Raw genomic sequence first — 19,438 nt, 5'->3', positions numbered from 1 at the left:
GTCACAAGTTTGATTATACTGTAATTTTTTATCATTCATTAATTGCAATCATTTTAGTATATTATGATTGATAGATCTAATTATTCTAGCAATATTTTCTGTCTAAAAATATGTGGGGCCCAGAAAAAGTTCTATAACCCTTTTAAAAACTGGAGGGAGGATGTTAACAGCTGGTGGGGTTGCTTGCTTCTTTTGGATCTCAAGCCCATTTTTAAAGATGGGGACACCACATCAAGCAAGGGAAGGTTGTATGTGTCAGATTGAAGGGTGTCTGAGCAGAACAGGTCTGAAGTTCTGTGCTACCCATGCTTGTTGGCCCAGAGTTTATTACCCATGTACTGATTCATTAAAATAGCTAGGAAAAAATGAACCATAAATTCAAGGTTATTGTGTGTATTCAGCGTTTGGTCTTAATAAACTTTTAAGATAAAATAATTAACTTGTAAAACAGAAGTAAAATCCAGTCATAAAAATAAATGAAGTGAAAAAGGTTTGATTTGGTTCGGAGTGTTTGAAAATTGACGTGTCAATAAAAATTGCAGCAATTTAGTTCTACAATCTTCAAGACTCAGAGCTGCAGTATTTACTCACTGTGTGGCTTTGAATACTAATTATGACCACCAACTTGTATTCTGCTTTTATAGTACAAATGTTGAGTCTTACTTTCACTTACAATAAGGCCCCAGTTTAAAGCCCCTTTAAACTGCCAGAGCAGTCTCAGTGTAACTGAGAATAAGTTCTTTGTTGGTTTCTTACTGCTACATTACATAACAGATCTGGAAGTCTGGAATACCGACTAGAATCTATCATAACTTTTGCATCACATGCTCTTTTGTTACTGGATTTGCCTAAACTGAGATTAATTGCTTCAATTGTACATATGTGTAAAGTGCAAATAATGAAGCATGCGTAGTAAATAGATAACAGATTTACTTTATTTTGCGTCAGTAACATGGACTGCTTACTAACCAACATTTTTATTTCTAGAGCCAAGGTTGTGAAGAAGTTATTGATGAATGTAGTGGAAGAATAAATGAACAGGCCAGTTATGCTGTAAATAAACTTCGCCAGCTAAATGACAAACTTGAATATAAGAGACAGGCTCTTAATTCTATATGTAATTCACCAAAACCTGACAAAAAGGTAATGCTTTCAGTATTCTCGATCTGAATTTATTTTACTTATTTGTGTGTGTGATACCAACAGGGTGTCAGCTATTTTCCAAACAGGTATGAAGATGAGGTCCCTGCTCTAATGAGTTTACAGTCTAAAAGAGCGTTAGAGCCACTGTCATAAATATTTCAAAAATTAATTTAAATGACTCTAGATCCTCATTATTTATAGTACCTTATTAGAACCCTAAAAATGTTTCCCCAGTAGTTTTACCATCTTCTGTTTTGCAAATATGATTTCTTCCCTACATCTGTATTTGCTTCCCCCAATGGAATTATTATAGCATCCCCAAGCCAACAAGGCTGCTCTGTATACTCTTCCTCATTGCTGCTCCAACAGCATTGCAGCTCTGAGGATCAGATTTATCAGTAAACTTGTGCTCCCTCTGCTGGCCCTGCAATTACAGAACACAATTCTTTGTAGCTCCTGCAATAGTGATCAGTTTACTTAATTTAAAAAAATATTATCCAAAAGAATGGCTAAATTTCTTTACAAGGAGCTATTTAGAATCCTATGGGCATTCTTTCACCAGAATGAAGTAATTCTAAAATAGGTGCAAATTTTAACATTACAGTATTGGAACCAAAATCATACCATAGCTTTTTGCTCTTTAGAATATGTTACACCATTTATCCCAAAATTATTATTTTTAGAGATGGGCTGGAGTGGTGGATCTGGATTAGGGTCCTGCTAAAGTTCAGGTTAAAAATGATTTAGTGCTGTAGTACAGCTATGACAGAGCCAAAATCTTGAGTTCTTGTGAGATTTTGGCCCCAAATAGTGGATGTCTTCTGAAGTCAAGCTGTTCTTGAAAAATTCTCACAATTTTGAGCCAGTTGTTGTTAGAATGGCTATTCCTGTGACATCTTTTCCACACTGGGGAAGGCTTAGATATGGATCTTCAAATCCAAATGCCCTTCTCTCTGAAAATGTCAAGGGGTTTAAAGTCAAGGTATTAGTTTTGATTCATTACTGACTTATTTTAGTGAGGATTTTCTTTCTTTCTTAGCCTTTTGTTCCAGTAACTGTGGCCACAAAGTAGAAATAATGTAACAGAAGCTGATGCTGTGTTGAAGGTCAAGTGGCCTGATTATTTCTTCAAAGATGCTGAGCGTACACAATTCACACTGAAATCAATGGGAGCTGCAGTTTCTCAGCTTCTCTGACAAACAGGCCACTGCTATATTTAATGAACAGCAAAAGGAAGGTGGTTGAAATATTAACAAAATATTTCAGTAAGTTCTTTCCTCAACTCTATTAATTTGGATTAAATCAGCAATTCTTAATTTGAAAGATGGATTCCTCATTTTTTTTCAACACTTAAAATGTTGAAATGAATCTCTCTAAGGATCAGAAAGGAAGAACATTTTTTAAAATATTAGATAAGTAACTTAACCCTTTAATTAATCAGTGTATTTTACTGACCTTTAAAATGTTTGTAGTCTAATAGAAGAATGACCTGCAGATTTTAAATTACCTTTTAAATTTTAACATACCTTTTAAAATTCTAAATCTGCCACTTGGTTGTTCATTTTCTTTCTCCGCAAATCACAGCTCTTTTTGTGGAACCTATACAGAAACAATGTGTGAACTCATGACAAGTTTGTAGCACCAATAAACTCTTATGCTATTTCCGCAACAGGTGCTTATAGCCTCAATGATGCGAACACAGAAGAAAGCTGTTAATTTCAGATCCATCAGAAACAGGAGGAAGAGATTAATGATTACAAATAGAAAATAGCAATCTGTAGAGAAACATCTTTAATTTCAGTTGTGTAGGTAACATATTAAAAACAGGAGAGATCACACAAAAATATAATGCTAAGCAATGTTTGGCAATGTCCTTTTAAGAACAAAATGCACTGCCATGCAGGATATCTCAACCTCCTCTTTGATTATATGTCTGTGTGGAGTCCACTGTAGTTGTGCATGTGCCTCATGCACGTGAGATTGGAGTCTTCTGAATAGCAGTGTCCATTAGGGCAGTGCATATGCCCTGTGCCTCTTCATGCTTCTTGTGAACATAAAAGGAGGAGAGGCCTTGACACTGCCTCAGTTGCCTCTTTTTGCCCATGGCAGTGAAATCCAACTCAATGGTGTCTGACTCACCACTCTCTTTAGTGCTTCATTCTTCTCATCAAGTTTGACCTAATTGGACTCAGAAAGAACAACAGCCCTATACAGAAGGGTAAGTCACTTTGGCCAACCTCTACACCCAATGGCAGACTCCAGACCCGGTTGATTTAAATCCTTCCTGCATTGTGATGGACTAATCCCACTCTCAGGTGACCCCCCCCCCCACTGCTGTCTGTTCTGTCTTGGAGAGTGCCACATTCCAGACAGATGCGACATTTGCCATTCCATTTTCTCCAAGACATGTAAGTCCAGATAGAATCTGTGAGAATCACTTCTGCATGGGAGGAAACGGCAACACCAAACCAGAGCAGAAGACGCCATCTTTGTACCTCCTCCAGCAGACACCTCGTGCAGGGATCCAGCAGTGAGAAAAAGCCAAAAAAGGTTCGGAAGCCACTGGCAGCCTAGGTGCCAGCAGCCCCCATATTGCAGCCTCAAAACCAGTAGCCCCGGAGTCAGTCCCAACACCTGGAGACCCAGTGCCAAGGACCGTCACAAAAAGTCAGGCCAACATAGAGCATGGGCAGGATCATAGCTCTGAGCATCATTCTGGGTTGTCTTGAATGGAGGGACATAAACACCAGTCCTTCAGAGACAAGTCCTCCAACCCCTTCCCTGCTTCAAGGGCTGGAGAGTTGAATTCTTTTGCAGTGTAGAGGAAGAGCTGGAGAAGAGGAGCAGCCCAATTCTGACCTTGCCACTGGCATAGAAGCTGGCACTACGGATTTAGCCCATCATGGTGCCAAGGTACATTTTGGAGGCCGAATTCATTTCCACTCAAGACATCCTCTACACCAAGACCATGGCTGGCACTGGTTTGCCCAGGTGACTCTACCCAGTGGTGCCACCATCCAATGAGATATTATCACCTTAGCCATCCTATTCGTTCTCACAGAGACAAAGCGGGATGTGTCTCCTCTTCATTTAGGATGGGATCACACAGAAGGCAGTGGACGCTCCCTGTTTAGGGCTCTGACACAGACAAAACACCAAGGGGCAGTGGGTGGGTCATTCTCGAGCTGGGCAGTATCCATGCAACATGCCACCTTGGCCCTACTTGCCATGGTTCTTCAGGACTTGCTGGCCCAGATCACTGAAACTGTGGATGTTGAAACCTTAGTAATCCAGGAGAAGTCCCATAAGATCTTTGACCTGAGCTCCTCAAGCCTAGCCAAGATCGCCCTCCTCATCAACAAGGGGGTATGCCTGAGCTGGGGAAGCCACTTTGGCAGAGTCCAGCCACTCTTTCTCCTTCATCTAAGAGGATTTAAAGAAGTCTCACAAAAGGGCTTTAGACATTTCTATGTCCATCCTAATCCATGGTCCCTGATGGAATTGGAAATACAGGAAAAAAACAGGACCGCAAAGGGCACCCTGAAAGAGGACACTAAGAAATTGGAACTCGTCAATCACAGTCCTCCATCTAGCTCTTCATTGTAAACTACCAGGCCTTGTTTGTGAAATATAATTTTCTCACCTGGGAGAAAGTGGTCCCCTTCCTATCAAAACTCCCACAAGATAGTAGGGAGGAACTTGAGAGATCATGAAGGAGGGTCAAATGGTCACAAAAGCTGCCTTATAGGAGCCATGGATCATTGAACATGTGCCAGGTTGATGACCTTGGCTGTCACCGTGAGATGGGCATTTTGGTTTCACACATCCAGCATTCCTAAAGAGATACAGTGCACTGTAGAGAACCTGTCATTCTAGGGGATGGACCTCTTCAGTAGCCAAACAGATGAAGCATTCCACTCCCTTAACAAATCAAGGGCCATGTTGTGATCACTAGGATCTATACCCCAGCCACCTGTGATAAACCACACTAATAATCAGCCCCAAGAGATCGAGAGAACTATCTTATTCCTAGAATGCATAACCAGAGTACCCTTCATGAAACAGGGTACTCCAGGAGACAGCTATCATCCTCTTTTGTCACATACCCACACACCCCACCCCTTTCCAGAGGTGGCAGATTTGACAGGAACCTGGGATTCACACTGACACACACTTGAATAACAAAGTGTGGTTACCTGTCCTACAGGAACTGGGTCTTTGAGACTTTGTAGTCAATGTAGATGCCATGACCCTTCCTCCATCCTGCTTTTTGGAGACCTCAGCTACAATGGGCTTTGAATTGTGAGGGAGCTGTGGGAGGGTCACAGCCACTTGACCTTCGATGCCCTCATGTGGAATCCCCGAGGGGGGCCCTGGGTGAATGTGCAGCCTTGATGGACACTGGCATCTTTTGAATAGCAATCTCATGCATATAACATGCATGCCTCCCTACAGTGGGAACCACCACACCAACTACCACACCTCGAAGAACCAAAGTAATTGTAGAGTAAGTGATCATTCTGTTTGACGCTTGCCTTTGTCCCTAAAACTTTTCTCGTGTATGTATGGTACGTATAGGTTATAGTGTACGTTGCGTAAGTAAATGTAACACATCTGTTTTATATAAAATGCAGAAAATTTAATTCCAGTCTCTCAGTAGCTAATATGTAAAACAGGTTCTCAAATATCACTGGTGGTTGAAATCTGATGCATTCTGTATGTTTCATAGTCTGACCGGAATTCTAAATTGGTATGTGCATATGGGTGCATATAATTGAGATATAGGTAATCTCTTTTTATTTGCTGCCACTTTCTGGCTGACCATAAATTAGCAGGATTTTTCTTGCCTGCCAGCTTCTTTAGAGAGAGAGAAAATGTACAAATATTTTAAATGTGAATTAGCAAACTAGCATTATGTCATAGATTGTATAAAGCATACGTTCTGTAAGACAAAATCATAATATTTTCCTTCTGTGCTCTACTTTTTAGTCTATATTTTAAGGCTTTTTTCCCCAGTGTCCTTTTTTCCCCTTATTCCAACTTTGCTGAACTTCCCTTCATCCCCACCCCTTAAAAAACTGGATTCTCTCCCTCTTCCCATTTTGTTTCTTCTCCTGGACTGTTCATCTGGAGAAGGCACATGATGGGGAGAATGATCTGACTGGTTTGTAGGAGAGGTTGATGTGAGTGGCAGTGTGACTGGTGTATGCTTTTTTGGGAGAGGAAGCATGGTAGATGGGGATACGTCACTGTTCTTACCCTCAACCTTCTAGAGGGGATGGGTAGAAGTGGTTGAATGTTGTTTTTAGTTTTTTCCAAAGCCAGGACAAACTTACTGGTTTATTTAGAACTGAAACACTGTCTGACTCTTGAAACCAGGACTATATATTTAGCAAAGTAAGGGAATTATATAAGTACAAATGTGTCCAGATTGATTAGTAGTATCTAAGAATGGTGTGACACAAAGACCATTTAAGTCCATAGGAGTTTTTCCATTGATTTCAGTGGGCTTTGTCTTATGCCCTAATACCTGAAAAGTATTACTACCTCTTTGGATTAATGTGAAGTTTTAGTTACCACCCAGCAGAGCCCTGCAGCTCACCCAATCAAGAATCTGATGTTTGTTCTGTCCTCTTCACAGGTGGCTGTTTCCACACTGTGAAAAGATGAAAGTTTAGAGGTGAACTGCAAACTTAAAATGAAAGTGAAGTTTGTTTGCTGAATAACCTGTTCACCAGGTTGCAGCAGGGCATTCAGCAAAAATTGAAACTAAACTTAAAATGCTCCTTCAAATCCTTTCAGTGAGCCAGTGAGAGTAAGGAGGATTTCAGAGAAGAAGAAAAAACACTACAGGTTAAAGATGCTCCCAATAGGGTTTTACAGAACGAAATATCACAAAAATGTTTGTTGAGTTAAACACCCATTCAGATATTCCGCTTGACATTTGGTTTTTTTTGGATTTATTCTCCCAGGTTATTTGACTCCCAAACATTGAAGTTTAGGGCTAGTTTATGAGATACAGAAAGTAAAACTCACCCCTCCCTGTTTTCATTCATTTCATTGAGAAATGCAAAATGTGAACAAACAACGTAAGTGATTAAAGGCAAATTCATTTAAAAGAATTTTTAATTTTAATAATACGAGAAGATATTAGTGACATAGGTAAGGAAACCTTGTTACTTTAGAAATACCATTTTTAGAAACATTTCCTTTTATTTTGCATAAGTGTTGTCAAGAATATAGAATGATAAATTTTCATGCAAAATATTTATACACTTTACAGTGTTATAGCATTTGAATGGAATAACAAATTCATTTCTATAACATGTTTACTATATAACCCTAAATATAAGAAAAAGAAGAGTAATCAAAACACGATTGTAAATCATAATGAAAAGTGTTATGCATATAAACATATGCACACATGAACGCAGGTGCTTAGCATTACAATTTTGAGTACTTTGTAGCTATTTGAGAAAACAGTTATATACAGTTTTTTATTCCTATTTTAACCTGTTGTTGATTTCAGTAGCATTCAGTTTTTACCATTTTTGCTTCTGATATCCAAAGCAATCTGTATAGCTAAACCATTATGACATGTTATATTCACATATGAATCAAATCACTTGTTATCTCATCTTTAAGTTGAGAAACTATGATTTATTTACACACACATGTATTGGCTCACTTTTTCCCCCGAATGACAGTGAGAAATGTGAACAGATATTCATTATGTCTTTCTGCATTGTTACACATTTTGAAATGTGTTCAATCAAATGGAGTTAGTAGAAGTTTAGAGTCTTAGCATTTATTTTGTAAGGTCAAAAACTGTTTACCTGTAGTCGCACTATACGAATGTCTGTGGATTTATTCATCTTTTGTTATCTGAGTTTTTCCATGATTTCACCGTTCTATTCTTAGTTGAATAAAGTTATTGCAAAGAGATCTGTATGCAGGTAAAACTGGAAAATCTGGATGCTGTCCCAAGAGGAAGATAGCTGTTTGAAGAGGAAGTTGTATATCTGTAATTTTAAATGATCCTTCACCTTATAAGAGACCAAATATTCAATATATAGAGGCAGAATTGTTGTAGATGTATAAATGTGATCACCAAGTTGGATCTTTCCTGGTACAAGTTGGTCAAGGAGGACTTTAAATGAAGTTTATGTGGTATTTCACAGAAGAGAGAGTGTCAACTTGTTTCCTTAATTATTTCTAATCACACATTTTTACAAATATTCCCAAATTTTCTTAGTCATGTTCTGTAACAGTAATATGCAAATCTTTTTGCCATTGTAAGATACAGCTTTCCTTCTTTTAGAAAATGATGCCTTTGAAAGTTTGTCCCAAGCAAGAAAGTCTTTTAAATGTATATTTTCCAAAATAATTAATGCGATTTGGGTTTTTTGGATCTATTACATTGTAACGCCTTGAAATGTTTAGTTGCATAATTAAGACACAAGGAATGAAAACTATTCACTGTTTGGTCAGTCATGTTAATTATTTCCTAAAGAGAGAAACTTGTCAGCAGAGAGTACCTGCAATGATTATATAATTTTTACTTGAAAGTCTTCCTTTAAAAATATTTCTGTACTGAATGCCCCCTCTAGCCTGGCAAATGGTGATATTTGGCATGTATTTTTGGGCCTATTTCAGTTTTGTTTTGAGCACTGCAAGTTGACTTTTAACTAATACAATATATTCTACCAATCCATATTAGACTACATAGATGTACAGATTTGGGATTTTTTGTAATGACTTCTTTTATGGGATTATTCCTTTTTCTCTCCCCTCCCCTGCACCCTTTCCAATTCCTGAATATTATCACCAAAGAAGTCAGTGGCTGTGTTATCATAGGCAGTTTCCTACCAGTTGTAATTCCTATATTTTCCTTGCCAGATTGTTTCCAAATTGAAAGATGAAATTACTCTGATGGAAAGAGAACACAGTGACCTTCGGTTACACATTGCAAGAACAGACTGGTGGTGTGAAAATCTTGGCATGTGGAAAGCCTTCATAAATACAGGCGAGGTATGTTTTTGCTGTATTTTTATCCTCTGGGTAAGTTCAAATTCTCAGTGTAAAGAGCAAAAGAAATGCTTACATTCATTTTTTCAGTGTTTATTTAAAACAACCTCATCAAGCTCTTCCTCCTTTCCTCCCATTCACAAACACGTCTCATCCTTCAGCTCTGTTGTTATTCAGGAGTTATAGGAACATCTATAAATGTATCGGTGGGTTCAGACATAGGATAAAGCGGTATGGTGTCTAAGGAGCACTGTTTTTCATCAACAATGAGTGCCTCGAGAGCTATACCTTGTAATCTTATGATGCTAATTCACTGAGACATAGTTCTGTTACTGGCATGCATAGTGTTGGGTTTCCCCTGAGGCCCCTTCCACTCAGTTCCCCAAGAATTCATTGGGACTCCAGTCTGGTCACTCAGATTTCTTTATTTGGCATACAGCAAAGCTACACTGAGCTGATCAGTAGGGGATGGGTTTAGGGCATACCACACATCCAAAATTACACACCAAACCTTTTCCTTTATATACATTTTCACATTACATTGCATTTACTATACGTTATATCTCACGTTTTGGGATTGGCTTGGTCACTTTGTAGGAACCAGTCCCTGTACAGCATTCTCTGTCCCCTCACTGTCCATGTACAATTTACTCTTTACTTCATCTTATGTTCCAGACTTATCTTGTCCATTGTAAATGGCTCCTTGATTGTTCCCCCTTATCTTACATAGTACAGACATTCTGTTTCCAGCCTGCTGATCTGTGTACTTATCCTCGTTAGCACAGATATTCTGTTTTCAGCCTGCTAATCCGTTTACCTCCCTACTCCTGAGTTCCAAGAAATGAGGCCTCTCCCATGTTTAATTACTTATGTCAGTCCTACATTCCTACACATAGAAGACCTAATATTTGCACTTGCTATATTTCATATTATGATCTTTCATGCCAATGAAATTTTAAGGGACTGTAGAGATACTGAATGAAGAGTAGGAAAGCCAAAATGAAACACTCAAAGGAATCCAAGGGAATTTCTGAAGTACTTTATGTTGCTGGGTGAACCTTAAAGGAAAGTGTGATTTTTTTTGTCCTGGTGCAGATTTGAGTGTTCTTCACTTTGAAGATGATGATTCAGGCTACTCAACTTTTGCTGGAGAACTACAGACACGTAGAGTTATGGAATGAATTCTTGCAACTTTTACGATTCGACCATCAACTTCTTGACTGCACAATGAAAGATTAGAAGTGTGGAATCTTTTATTCCATTACATCTATTAGTAAGGTAGAAGATAAGAAGCATTTGTTACAAAGGGGATATTGTTCAGTATTAATCATACCTACTCCATGAGACTGGTACATAGATCCTCTTGAGCTTTTCCTCTGCAACAAAACTTACTTCCTGAATTTTAAAAAGGGTTTGTAAACCCTACTATTTTTCCTTACACGTCTTAAAATCTGTTTCTTGTTAAATAAAGAAGATTATGTATTCTAAACCTCCAGGCTGCTTCCATGCACATTGAGAATATTTCCCAGTCACAGGATGAATCTTGTGTAGTAGAGATGCAGCAATTCTAGTTGCTTTTAAAACTAAGTCTGCTCTGTGTGCGTTGATGCTGTGGTTCTTGCTATATCACCTGAAAGTAAGTGTGTGCATGTGTGTGTCTTCATAGATTCTAAGACAGAAGGGACCAACTGTGATCATCTGGTCTGACCTCCTGTATTACGCTATCTATAGAACTTCCTCAAAATAATTCGTAGAGCAGATCTTTTAGGAAAAAATCTATTTTTAATTTTAAAATGATGGAGAATCCACTATGACCCTTGTTAAATTGTTCCAATGGTTAATTACTCTTGCCATTAAAAATTTACAGCTTATTTCCAGTTTGTATTTGTCTAGTTTCAACATCCAGCCATTGAATCATGTTATACCTTTCTCTGCTAGACTGAAGAGCCCGTTATTAAATATTTGTTCCCCAGGTAGACATTTATAAACTGTAATCAAGTCACTCCTTAACCTTCTCTTTGTTAGACTCCCAACAGCTCAATCTATTTAGTTTATCACTGTAAGGGATGTTTTCTAATCATTTATCATTTTTATTACTCTTCTCTGAACCCTCTCCAGTTTGTCAACAATTTGTTCTTGAATTGCGGGCACCAGAACTGCACACAGTATTCCAGCAGTGGTCACGCCAATGCCACATACAGAGGTAAAATAACCTCTCTTCTCCTACTTAAAATTCCCCTGCTTATGCATCCAAGGTTTGCATTAGCTCTTTTGGTCACAGCACCACACTGGGATCACATGGTCAGCTGATTTTCCACCAGGACCCCCCCCCCCCATCAAAATGTTATTAGGGTCACCCCAGATCTCACAGTTCCTTCCTAACAGTTGCCAGACCATCCTAACAAACGTTCACATTTATACAGCGATTCAGTAGCACAGCTCACAGGACCAATTCTACATTGACTTTTTACCACTTAAGGAAAGTAAAGGCTAATTGGTTCTCCACAAGAATCTCTTCCCATGCTTTTAATAAAATGTGTTCCTTAAAATATATTTCTAAATAAATAAGTTCAAATCATTTTCACGGTGTGAAAATGGAATAGACTTAGGAACGAATTGCTGTGGAGTTTACTTGCTTATGTCTTAGGTTCCTGTAAATTAATGATAGCTCTCTCTGGAACAAAACCACAGGTTGCAATTCTAGTGGACTACTCAATCTAACATGCTAAACCTAATGTGCCATTTTGTTAAACTGAACAGTTACAGTGTATTCTGGGTTTTTTTCTGTTTTGTGCTGCTGTAGGTGAGATGGCCTACCTCATTGAAACTAATGCATATTGTACTAGAGTAATTAGTGTCTTCTTGCCAACCTGGCTATCCAAGTCTCTTAAAACCTTGTTTAACTTTGAAATCCTGAATAAAATTATAGCATTAACATGTACAGTCAAAATCCTGACCAGGCAAGTCAGTTGCCTAGCACCCAAAGAGGTAGTTGTCTAAGAGGGAAGGGGCTGCAAACGGGTATCAGTGGTCACAACTACCCTTCTTTTCTCTTCCCTTATTGCTAAATTAATGGGGTGTCCTGGCTTGATCCCAGTTAAATAGGAGGAGGGGGTTCTGCGTGTGGTCCAGTATGATAAAGGGAATCCCAGGACATATCTGGTTGAGAGCCAGTTGCGTAATGAATAACTTGTAAGGATTAGTAGACTAGGCAATTAGGTGCACATTGAAACCTGAACTGTATTTTATTTATACAATGTTGTGATTGAATGGAAAGGCTGAGGAAAGTCTTGAAGCTGCAGTTCTTTCAAACAAAATTTTAGTGAATAATTCTAAAGTTTTCTTGCTGCAGAGCATAGATCAGTTCAGTAGACCTAAATAGTCAGCATCATTTCCTTCTCTATAAAGTTGATTCTTGTTTATCTCAGTTTTTGGTGTGATGGCAAGATGTGTTTTTGAAAGAGAATTAGTTTATAATGGATTCTAATGTAGCTTCAATTCCCAGTGTACAGTCCTTATTGCAGAGTCTTAGTGAAGGCAGATGTTGCTGTACTACTGTATGGAGTAACTCCTTGGGAAAGGAAATAGTCTGTAACTGTACAGTTTTTAAACTGAAACCTAAATAAGCAATATATAAAATTCTAAATCTATTTGTGACAATAAAAAAGAAAGCGAAATCTAAGCCATATTTGTAATTGATCTTGACTTGCGTGTGTTAGTTTTTAAGATTTCTATTTATCAGAAAAGCATGTAGCTATGTAAAATAAATTATTATTGCAAAAATTACAGTCTGCAGGTGTTGATTCAAAACAAGCTGTTTTGATAAAACTGTTTTTGGAGCCCAAATATTTTGGGTATTTTATAGAAACTGAAAGGAGGATTTAATGTAACGGTAGTTGAAAAACAGTAACCTTATATGAGCAAGACTTATAATTACTCTTCATATAATACTCTATGACAGATCATCAGCTGTTGTCAATTGGCATAGCTCCACAGTGGAGTGGAATTGCACTGATTCACATCAGCTAAGGATCTGGCCTTCCCTCTGTAAAACCTTTTGATTTGTCAGTGTTTCATGTTTTGGGTGAGAACAATTTCTCCCCTGTGTGAAAACAGAATAATCCAGTTTAGAACGTAACATTTATTTTTTAAAATGTTGATCCTTGACAAGAAATGGTATATTTAGATCTAGAATATTGGGCAAATCCTGCTTACGCCAGTCATTCAAGTTGTTCCATTATAGTCAGAGAGACTCGGAGGGTGAGCATGGTGAGTGGAGTTTACTTTCCATCAGGTTATGAAAAATAAATACCATTTGCCAGACGCACATTTAATGTGTTCTTTATATGTTTTATATGGTAAAAGTCTTCACCTTAGTCATGTCATCATTAGAGTTGAGGGGAGGGTTTCTGGTGAAGACTTTTACCATATAAAACATATAAAGAATATGTTAAATGTATGTCTGGCCAGACCAGAATACGTTAAATGTGTGTCTGGCAAATGGTATTTATTTTTCTCCAGAAAACACATTTTTCAGGGCACTGAAACTATTCTCCACTTTGGGTTGAATTTAGTGAGTAGTTTCATTCCCTCCCACAAAGAGAGAGAGAAAAATTCAAAAAGTCAAAACAGTTAAATTTTGAAATGAAATGTTTAACCTTCCTGTTTTGATATGTTTTGACTAGAAATTTAGCTAATTTTTTTTTTTAAGTGAAAAACACCACAAAATGACTTGAAACTAATTTTGGTTTTTTATTTCATTTCAAGTCAAACAAAATGTCTCATTGTACCCAAAACATTTCTTTTCTTGGCGAGGTAAACCAAAATAATTCAGTTTTAGTTTGAACCAAATTTTCTTTTGGATTTTTTTTCAGTGTGGCCCCCAAACTTTTAAATCAATTATTTGCTCAGCTCTAGTCATTATCATCCCCTGTTCAGTAGCCTGCAGTTTAGATGGGTTTTTACGGAGAATCGCTTGAGTTGGAAGGAACTTCTGGTGAGTCACACAAGTTCATCCTTCAGCACAGTAGCAAAGTACCTGTGTTACTCCTAAATCATCCTGGATGGATGTCTAAACTAGCTCCTTTTGTCTCTAATTATGGTGATTCAACTGCTTTGTATTTGCTGCTTATTCTGTCATGTAACTGTTGTTAGTTCTAAAGTTTTCCCTGATGTTTAACTTAAATTTTCCTTACTGCAGCTTAAGGCCATAACTTGTTTTGTGCAGTAATTGGTTCCTGTCGACTTTATAACACTTCTTTATACGTTTGTAGGTATTATTGCCTCTTTTAGGTCCTCTCTTCATTAGATATGAACATACACATTTTCTAAAACTTTTTCTCATTTTCATTACTTTGCTCTGGACACTTTTTAATGTTTACGAATGTGGTGCCTGACATTGAAGCCAGCGCTACAGCTGAGACATACCCTTTTTTGTAAGAAAGAGACTGGGAGCACTGGTGCCCAGAGGCCTGTTTGAAGAGAGAGAAATTCTTGCCCTTTTGGACTAGGTATCTGGTGCATAATGATAGACCACACAATCTGAAATAATGAATTTTTATATTGTCCCGAGGCTGCAAAATCACTGTCCTAGGAGAAGAATTAAGAATCTGAAACCATCTAAATCACTTGAGTGTGGAGTGATGAGTCGTCGTTCTTCTCCATAGCTAGCCATGTGTAACATGAAAGACTCCTATTTAAGCCAATGATTCTGGGTTGATGAAGGTATGAGTATGGTATGTCATGAAAGGAGCTGTGGAGTGCAGCCTTAGAGCCTAATTCTGAGAGTGCCCTGCCATTCCCATTGAATTCTCAGTACTCTGCCCATCACTGTGGTATCTGAAAACGGCTTTCAAGCCACCAGGTCCCAATTGTAGGACAAAGATTCAAAAGAAAGGTTAATATTACAGCAAAACCTTTAAATGGCTGAGGAATTTCATTTCCTTATCATGTTTTTCTAACTTGTTTTTACAATCCATTGTTTCTGATGGGCTTTTTTAAATATAAAAAGTAAATTATAAAAGGAAACCATGAAAGTGAGAACAGTACGGGTGAAGGTAAATTTGCATTTAAAATGAGAAATTCAGTATTCTAGTCACAGCTCACCTCTATCCATTGTGGTTCTGTTTCAATTGGGTCGATTTAAACTCTTACAGATATTGAGAGTCCAATGAAATATTGTGCTACCTATTTGCTAGGTAACATGCTAATCCAAAATAGCAAATGTAAAGAACTTCAAAAGATCAAAACTTCTCTTTGCTCAAAAAGGAATTATGAAAGCTATCAAATAATGGGTGACTGGAGTGAACTTTTAACTTATGTCTCCATCTAATAATTATTCTTCCTATGCAGAACCATGTGAATAACAACTTGAAAATAGAGTGAATACTATTTTTAGAAGACCTAGTTTTAATTCCCCCCCCTGCTTTGAGTATATTCTAAAAGATCACCAAGAAGGAATATTTAAAGTAGCAGGTAGAGAGATCATTTTCCCCATGGATCACCCCCTCCCCTTGGTAATTTTATTCAGATATGCCTACACCTCTGCAAATTATTAGTCTTTTGAAAAATGTGTAATACAGGAAAGTCACTAATAATCATCACTTACCCAGAGCACCTTCATCTCTGATCTCCCAACCCTTAGTGCATGTGAGAGAAAGGCTTTGCAATGTGCCTGAAGGCACAAATGCAGGCTCTACCAGACTAAAGAAGGAAAAGACTCCGTAGTTAGACTCGCAGAAAACACCCTGTCACCAGTCTCTCCTTTTTTCTTTTTTTTTGTATCACGGGAGCTTCAGATCAAACCCCTTTGCTAATCTCAAACGTGGCTGCATGGCATGGGAAAGAAAGGTAATCCCTCCCATAGCTGTGTTTGAAACCATGTAGGCTTTTATGAATTAAAACGAGCACCTTGAACTTTATCCGGAAACTCAGTGGGAATCACTGCAGCTGTCAGCAATTGGGATTATACGCATTCTGCACTAGCTTGAGTTTCTTAATGGTCCTGCATGCAGCCCAAGGAAGAGCATATTATAGCAAGAAATACATTTATAAGAAGACTTATTTTAATTAAATGGCACTTACAGTGATGGTTTATCAACTCTTAGAATCACCTGCCACTGGCATAAATGGAAATGAGCAGACTTTTTTAAAATATTCCCAGTAGATGTCATCATATGAATTTTACAGTTTATCCTCTGTAATTGGACTAATTATAAAGTACCTCGTTAGCAAGCAAAATTGCCTAAAAAGCCAAAATAAACTCATGCCAGCAAAATATATGCAGATTGCTTCCCTTAGAAAGATGGTTTCAGAGTGGCATGCTATAATTCCCTTTCAGCCTGTTATTCATAGGTAATCTAGTTAGGACAAACAATTTTTTAATAACTTATTTTTCTTTATAGACATTAAGGGCATAAAAAAGGCAAAATGTGTGCCTTGTACAGTGCCATCCAGACCTTTAAATACAGGCATTAATTTGTGTTATGGCTTGTGTCTATGGATATCTATATCTCGGGAGAAGACACGGTAAAAAAGAGATACCAGAAAGACTAAGAAACTAATCAAGAAAATGCTAAGAACAAAATAAAGTACTGCAAGCAAGAGGAGAGATCACTGTTTTTTGAAGTGGAATTGATCTTGAATGCAGAAACTCTGGTTATTGAAACAATGTGAGAGCAAGTTCCCCAGCTCCTCCTTTCCTTCTGTGCACAGAAGGGTTTTTTAATAACTTTGGACTGTCAGCAGTGATCCCTCAAGCAGCAATAAGGTGTTTAGGAAAGAAGGTGGAGCAGAAATTAAAACCTGTATAGTAAAAAGTGAGGATGCATGCCTGTTACCAGAGAAGGAAAGAGAGAAGAGACCAATCTGACATGAAAAATACATGGAAAGTTGAAGAAGCCAAGTGACAATGGGATACAGCTGTCCCAAGAAGAGATTTAAAATTGATTCTATTGATTCAGGAGGCATTGCAAGTCAGTCTGCAAAGAAGATGATCAACTGGTAGGAAATTGCAGGACACACAGTATCCTGGGTCAGATTTAGTCCACTAAACTAAAGCTTGGCATGAGGCCTTTATGCTACAGCAGAGAGAGTGCAACTGTGATAATGATCATGAATCTGTATGCAAGTTAAATTTTTTTTTAGCATTTTGCTATCTATTTACTGTCTCGGTAATATACATTTCCCTTCTCCCTCCCTCCTTCCAGGTTGTAGAGGAAAATGGGGAACAAGTGCCCTGCTACTTTGTGATGGTGAGTTTACAAGAAGTTGGTGGAGTTGAAGCTAAGAACTGGAGAGTTCCCAGAAAGCTCAGTGAGTTTCAAAATCTACACCGAAAACTCAGTGAGGTATGAATAATCTTTTGTGTGGGTGGGGTATTTAATCTTTTAAAATACTGGATATGCATTCAGAAAAAAGCAGTACTTAAAAGAAAGTTACCATTGTCATCTGTAGTGTATGTGAAAGATATAGAAATCAACTCAAATATGAAAACTTTGTTTACAAAGTAAAACAAGCAGTTTCTGTTTTAAGCAAAAACTCCATCAAAGTTTGATGGAAATGGGTTTATAAACCTTTGGTGTCCAGCCTCAAAGGTCAGGTTATTAGCTTCTTGATTCACAAGTACGGTACCTCTTGATGGCTAATTTACTGAAGCAACAGGACTAAGGGTTGGTGGAGGTAGCTGCTTAAAAGGGACAATCGGAGACTGATGGTTTTCAGAAATGAAGGGGGTAGGCAAGTTTGCATTCAGACTGCCAATTTGGGATGGGGGAAATTAATTTTACTGGAAGGAGTCTGGAGTTTTTCTAGGGTTCCCTCAGTGTGTTCCAGTAGCAAACTCATGGAGGAAATCACTCTGCTGCAGTTTATTTAATCTGAAATGAAAGGCAGAAAGAAAACAGGAAAAGACTTAATTTGATGGAAAATTTGAATTCCACCTCTTTCACCTTTGTCACCCTTTGCTTTAATTACAATGTTCTTTCCAACTTTTTAACTCTTTGCCAATGTAATTGGACTTTCATAGCACACCTGCTGCTTCCCAATGCCTCCGCTGGCCTTTGTGTCTTATGCTTTATGAGTAATGGATGCTGTTCGTGGCAAGATGGATTTTCTGTCTCCGCCTCTTCTCCCTTTCTTCCTCTCTCTTTTTTTAATCTATTGTACTGCTTCTTCTAACTCTGTTGTCTGCTGCTGCTTCTTCTATAACAGCCCATCCTTATCCCATGTTGTTTCCTGGTCAAGAATATGGCATGCCCTCTCTCTGTATCATACACTGTCTGTTCAGCCCTCCTTTTTATGTCTGGTTACATGAAATTGTATATTTCATTTGGCTAAAACAGTGATTTTCAACTTGTGGTCCATGGACCTCTAATACGTCAGTGAAAGATGACTATGAAAATAAAGTTTCAGATCCCAGAAAAGGCATTCTAATTTTCTGATCAAGCAAAAGAATGTGAATACCTCCACTTACAGGTCAAAACCTGGAAGTGTTACCATAGAAGCCCACAGTTTAACGCCCTTTCTTGTGCTGCATCAAATGCCATGCCAAGCATGTTAGTTGAATTCTGTTCAGTCAGTTTTCAGTCTAAGACTTTAATGATAGAGGTCCATGGACCATAGGTTGAATTTCCAAAGGGGTCCATACCTCCATTTGAAAGTTTTTAGATGTCCATAAATGAAAAAAGGTTGAAAATCACTAAATACTCTGGAATCTGGTTACTTCTCATTATTATATTTTCAGACCAGCTGCTATTTACAGTTTCTTGCCTTTTTGGATCCACTTTTCTTTCCAGCAGCCTATTTTTGCACTCATTGACAGATTGCAAAGAAGTTTGTACTTGGCCTTTTCTTGTTTAATAATAAATTGTGTTTGCTGAGCTGATCCAGTGTCCTAGTGACTTATGTTGTGCATTGCCATATGAGCCAGTTTTGAGTTCCAGGCCCAGTCTCTGGCTCCCAAAGTAAACGAGGGCTTGCAGCACTAGGATGGACAGCCCTTTGGGAAAGAAAGTACTTCATGTTATTCTGAAGGAACTCTTTTGGCTGGTACAGGTTTGGTAGTGATGAGGCTCCAAAGGAAGATGTCCTAACCTATGTTAACTATGGGTGGGTAATGGAAGGAATTCCTCAGGACACTCAGAGGGATGTGGAAGGGAGAGCAAAATTAGGTGATGTCCTTGCATCTCCATTTTGACCCATACCCCTTCCTGCCTTTTTGCTATATGTGTGCCCTAAAAATGGGATGGGGGAAAAATGTGTTTTGTCC

General features: G+C 38.1%; 1 protein-coding gene across 1 annotated transcript in view; it reads left to right on the top strand.

Moving 5' to 3' along the window:
* The window catches only part of SNX25 (sorting nexin 25), a 127,107-nt gene that overhangs the window by 89,728 nt on the left and 17,941 nt on the right, over nt 1-19,438 (top strand). Inside the window, exons 10-12 of the mRNA XM_067551640.1 lie at nt 988-1,143; nt 9,043-9,174; nt 17,379-17,519. Coding sequence (XP_067407741.1) covers nt 988-1,143; nt 9,043-9,174; nt 17,379-17,519 — 429 coding nt within the window. The remainder of the gene's footprint in view (nt 1-987; nt 1,144-9,042; nt 9,175-17,378; nt 17,520-19,438) is intronic.

This window comes from Emydura macquarii, unplaced genomic scaffold, assembly GCF_026122565.2.
Source record: "Emydura macquarii macquarii isolate MOO-44397 ecotype Brisbane River unplaced genomic scaffold, CSIRO-AGI_Emac_v2 contig_1363, whole genome shotgun sequence".
Lineage (NCBI taxonomy): Eukaryota > Metazoa > Chordata > Testudines > Chelidae > Emydura > Emydura macquarii.
The sequence above is the reverse complement of the archived record's forward strand: the minus strand, read 5'-3'. Positions and strand labels throughout refer to the sequence as shown.